At 41.3% G+C, this 3454-nt stretch overlaps 1 protein-coding gene across 1 annotated transcript; it reads left to right on the top strand.

Moving 5' to 3' along the window:
• The first annotated feature begins 979 nt into the window (after positions 1 to 979).
• On the top strand, positions 980 to 2851 carry LOC121992964. The gene is made up of 4 exons (XM_042547620.1): positions 980 to 1121; positions 1508 to 1714; positions 1826 to 1889; positions 1985 to 2851. Exons 2-4 carry the CDS (start codon positions 1548 to 1550, stop codon positions 2264 to 2266), a joined length of 513 nt encoding a protein of 170 aa, XP_042403554.1. The 5' UTR covers positions 980 to 1121; positions 1508 to 1547; the 3' UTR covers positions 2267 to 2851.
• Positions 2852 to 3454: the final 603 nt, after the last annotated feature.

Here is a 3454-nt window from a genome sequence, read left to right as displayed (position 1 = left end):
CCTTCTTTTCATTATTATTAATCGACCGATTTCTAGCTAATCTTTACGCACATGGTACAATCCAACGCATGGAAAAGCAAACGAAATTTAATATTAAGAGTTAGATGCAAAATATATATATTAAAATGATTAAGAAGGATAACTCACGTGACTGCACGAGTGTCTCCATCTTTTACTGTGTATTCACTACGTATCTGGTATCTATATAAATACGTTGGTATTAATTAGTTTAATGATTCTTGATTTTGAAATCTGATAACGAATTTAATGTTAATATAATCCCCGTTGAAAAGGTGGGTCAAAATTAAAAGCTCTGACCGGAGTCACGATCGGAATGGTTGAGCCGCCGCCGCCGTCCACTGGCCCAGAAATTGAAACCAAACCGCTGCCTGCGTCGTCGACTAAGCCCTGATTATTAAACAAATTAAAATGCGCTAATAATATTTAATTAAGGGCTAAGGAATTATTATGACCGGATAATTAAACCGAACGTATGGTATATACGAGTAATTATATTTACGAGTAAACCTAATTAAATGCAGATTATGCGTGTCTAATGAGCGGTTAATTAGTTAGCCATATGACAGATATGAGCTATGCGTAGCTGGAACGCTATAATCCAACACGGAACGGTGACCGTCTCAAAAAGACATAAAATCTAGATTTATTTATTTGTTTATTTTGAGAAGTTATCAAAATTTATTAATTATTGTTTGTAAATTAAGAGATGTTTTGTTAATTCGTGGAATTTTTAGAAGAATAATATGCAAAAATTAAAACTAAAAGGAGTGAGCTACGACTCTCGAGGAGTATTATAAATAATAAAATCGAATCACGAGATAAGAGATTACATTTTTTGAATTTAAATATAGTTTCATCATTTAATTGTAGCGATTACTGGTCACGCCGGTTACCGGTCATCCGATTCCTACACTACTTCGCTCATCTTGTTTATTGGTCCCTCACGCTTCTCTCATTTTTATTTTTTATTTTATCTTTTTATTTTTTTTCTTCCTATAAATCTGTTCCGAATCTCTCTTTTACTCTCCTTCCTCTCTTTATCGGCACTCTCATCTCTGTTCTCCCGCCGGAGTTCTCTCGCACGAAGGAGGTGGGACAAGGTATTTGAAGATAATACTCTCCGATGTTGTGCGGTCATCGTCCTTTTTGCTCTTAAATCTGTGCTTTTTCATCCATCTGGTGATTTTAAGAAGTCTCTCTTACTATGAGATGGAACCTTTACTGGACTTTCATGGAATTATCGGCAGTTTTCCTGCAAAGAGAGGGCAATTGTGTTGTCCCGTTAAAAACTTATGGTTTTCTGGTCCGATAACAGCTGAAATTTCCATTGCCTAGCTGCTTTCGATTCCCTTCTGTCCAAAGTAGCTTGCTTGTTTGGATTTTTACCTGGTTTTTCCAGATCTGGTTGAGAAAGTTTGGGTTTCTTAACTAATTGGGTGGTTCATGCTTGGGTCGGAGAACTTATTCCTTTGATTTGCTCTTGTAGAGGTGTTGCTGTCGCGGGTCTCGAAGAGCTTGAAGAAAAAATGAATCACTGTGCGATGCAACAGCAGAACGCCTTTGTTGCCTGCGAAGAGATGAGGACCCCCTTCGCCGTAGCAGAGAGGAAGCCGCCTGTCCTCTGTCCCAAGCCTCGGCGAGTAAGCTCGTTCGCTTCCGTCGGAGATTCCGTCCGGCCTCTTAGATGGCACAGGTATCCGTCTCATCTCATCTGAAGTCCAGCTGCTACTTGACGAATCACTCGTTCTTCGCATGCTCCAACCTGTCTAACTTTTCTTGTTTTGCTGTTGTTGTTGTTGTTTAGTCATCAATTGGATATCTCTGATTCGAAGGCCGGGGCAGACCTCCTTGACATATTTCTTTCAAAGGTAAGATTTTTCTTTGTTTTCTATTAGTTTGTTTAATAAATCAATTGATTCCTCGGATAAAACATCTAAATTTCTAGGGTGCTGAATGATTGTAGGGAGGAGAGCAGAGTCAAGTTTCTTGTTCACCACCCTTCTTCTGTGGCTCGCCGCCGAGCCGTGCGGCGAACCCAGTCGTCCACGACGCCCGCTTCGGCGAGGACCGCCCACCAGCGCCCTTCGCCCCTTCCCAACTAACCCAAACCGGCCCGCCTGTGTCCCCCAAGCAAGGCTGTGCCCACGCCAAGTTTGGTCTGGTTCCGGCAGCCGTGCGTGTCGAGGGTTTTGACTGCCTCAACCGCGGCCGCCGGAGCTGCAGCAGCATAACCGCTGTGGCCTAAACCGGTCCCTTCTTCCGGCGCGTTCTCGGCCCCATTTTGGAGCGCTGCCGAGGAAGAGAATAACAAAACAAAGAGGACAAAAACAATAACAAAGAGGACAAACTATAATCCAAAATTTAGGGTGCCAAAATTAGCAACGGAGATGGCGAAGAAGAGAGTTAAATTAAAATGGAGCTCTGAGGTATTTTGCAAGTCCTTCAAGCTTTTTCTCTCACTGTACATTTTTCTAGTAACAATCTGTCCGTAATTCAAGTTCATGTAGATACAAAGTAAGAGATGAGAGATGAGAGATGAGAGGAAGAAGGCTATTTTTTTTTTTTTTAGTTTTTCTGTGTTTTTATTTTGATCCATGAATTGGATTTGAGCTATTGTTCTCAAGAGCTATAGCCTGGAGGGGGAGTTTGCTTTTTGAGCTCAAAAGTTCTGGATCTCTTCCAACTCCAAAATTGTTATTGTAAAAATCTTAGGCTGTTCGACTCATCTGTTGTGTCCCTCGATTCTGTAAATATTCAATTTGTATAAAAATATGCTTGAATCATGAAATCCAGGGTCAATTATTTGCCCATGCTCTTTCTCTTCGTCTTAGCTGCCTGTCTTTTTTTAATGTTCTTGTTGTGTGGTTGTCCTTTGCTTGCTGTGGATGGCAGCCTCCATTGAAAGCAATTGTGCCAGCAGCTTCTTTTATATACATGCATTCAATTATTTTAGGTACGTGGCCATTGCCATCGTGAGGGGAATTCTTAATGTTGGAGGTTGTTCTGAGTATCAGTTAGTAAAATCAATTAGTTTATGCGTAATAATTTTTAAGATGGTCCCTGACTAAATATTAATTTTAATCAATAATGCAGTTTTGCCCCATGTTGTAGCTTTTATCAGAAGACCGAGCCAGCCTGAATATGCATCGACTGAGCTGGAGCCAGTAGACGTAGCAGCTACTGGGGCATTTCAACAAAACGATGGTCTGCCTTCGTCTATTCGTTTCGTTTAACTTGTTCCAAAAATGGTCCCATCAATCGTAAAGAGTTTTGAAGATGGGTGGAATTACAGAACACAAGCAAGAACAATTAAAATACTGACTTAACAAGCAAACCCAATTGGCTGGCCCACCGTGTGGCGAAATCCGAATAGGGCCAGACACGGTGGCCCCAGTTCCGATACGGGATCGCAAGGGCCCCACCCCAATGTTTT

The sequence above is a fragment of the Zingiber officinale genome, chromosome 6B (assembly GCF_018446385.1).
Source record: "Zingiber officinale cultivar Zhangliang chromosome 6B, Zo_v1.1, whole genome shotgun sequence".
NCBI lineage: Eukaryota > Viridiplantae > Streptophyta > Magnoliopsida > Zingiberales > Zingiberaceae > Zingiber > Zingiber officinale.
The sequence above is the reverse complement of the archived record's forward strand: the minus strand, read 5'-3'. Positions and strand labels throughout refer to the sequence as shown.

Coding starts and splice junctions, on each gene's coding strand:
- LOC121992964 (XM_042547620.1), top strand. CDS start 1,548: ATGAATCACTGTGCGATGCAACAGCAGAACGCCTTTGTTGCCTGCGAA. Junction 1,715..1,825: donor CGGCCTCTTAGATGGCACAG/GTATCCGTCTCA, acceptor GTTGTTGTTTAG/TCATCAATTGGATATCTCTG. Junction 1,890..1,984: donor TTGACATATTTCTTTCAAAG/GTAAGATTTTTC, acceptor GAATGATTGTAG/GGAGGAGAGCAGAGTCAAGT.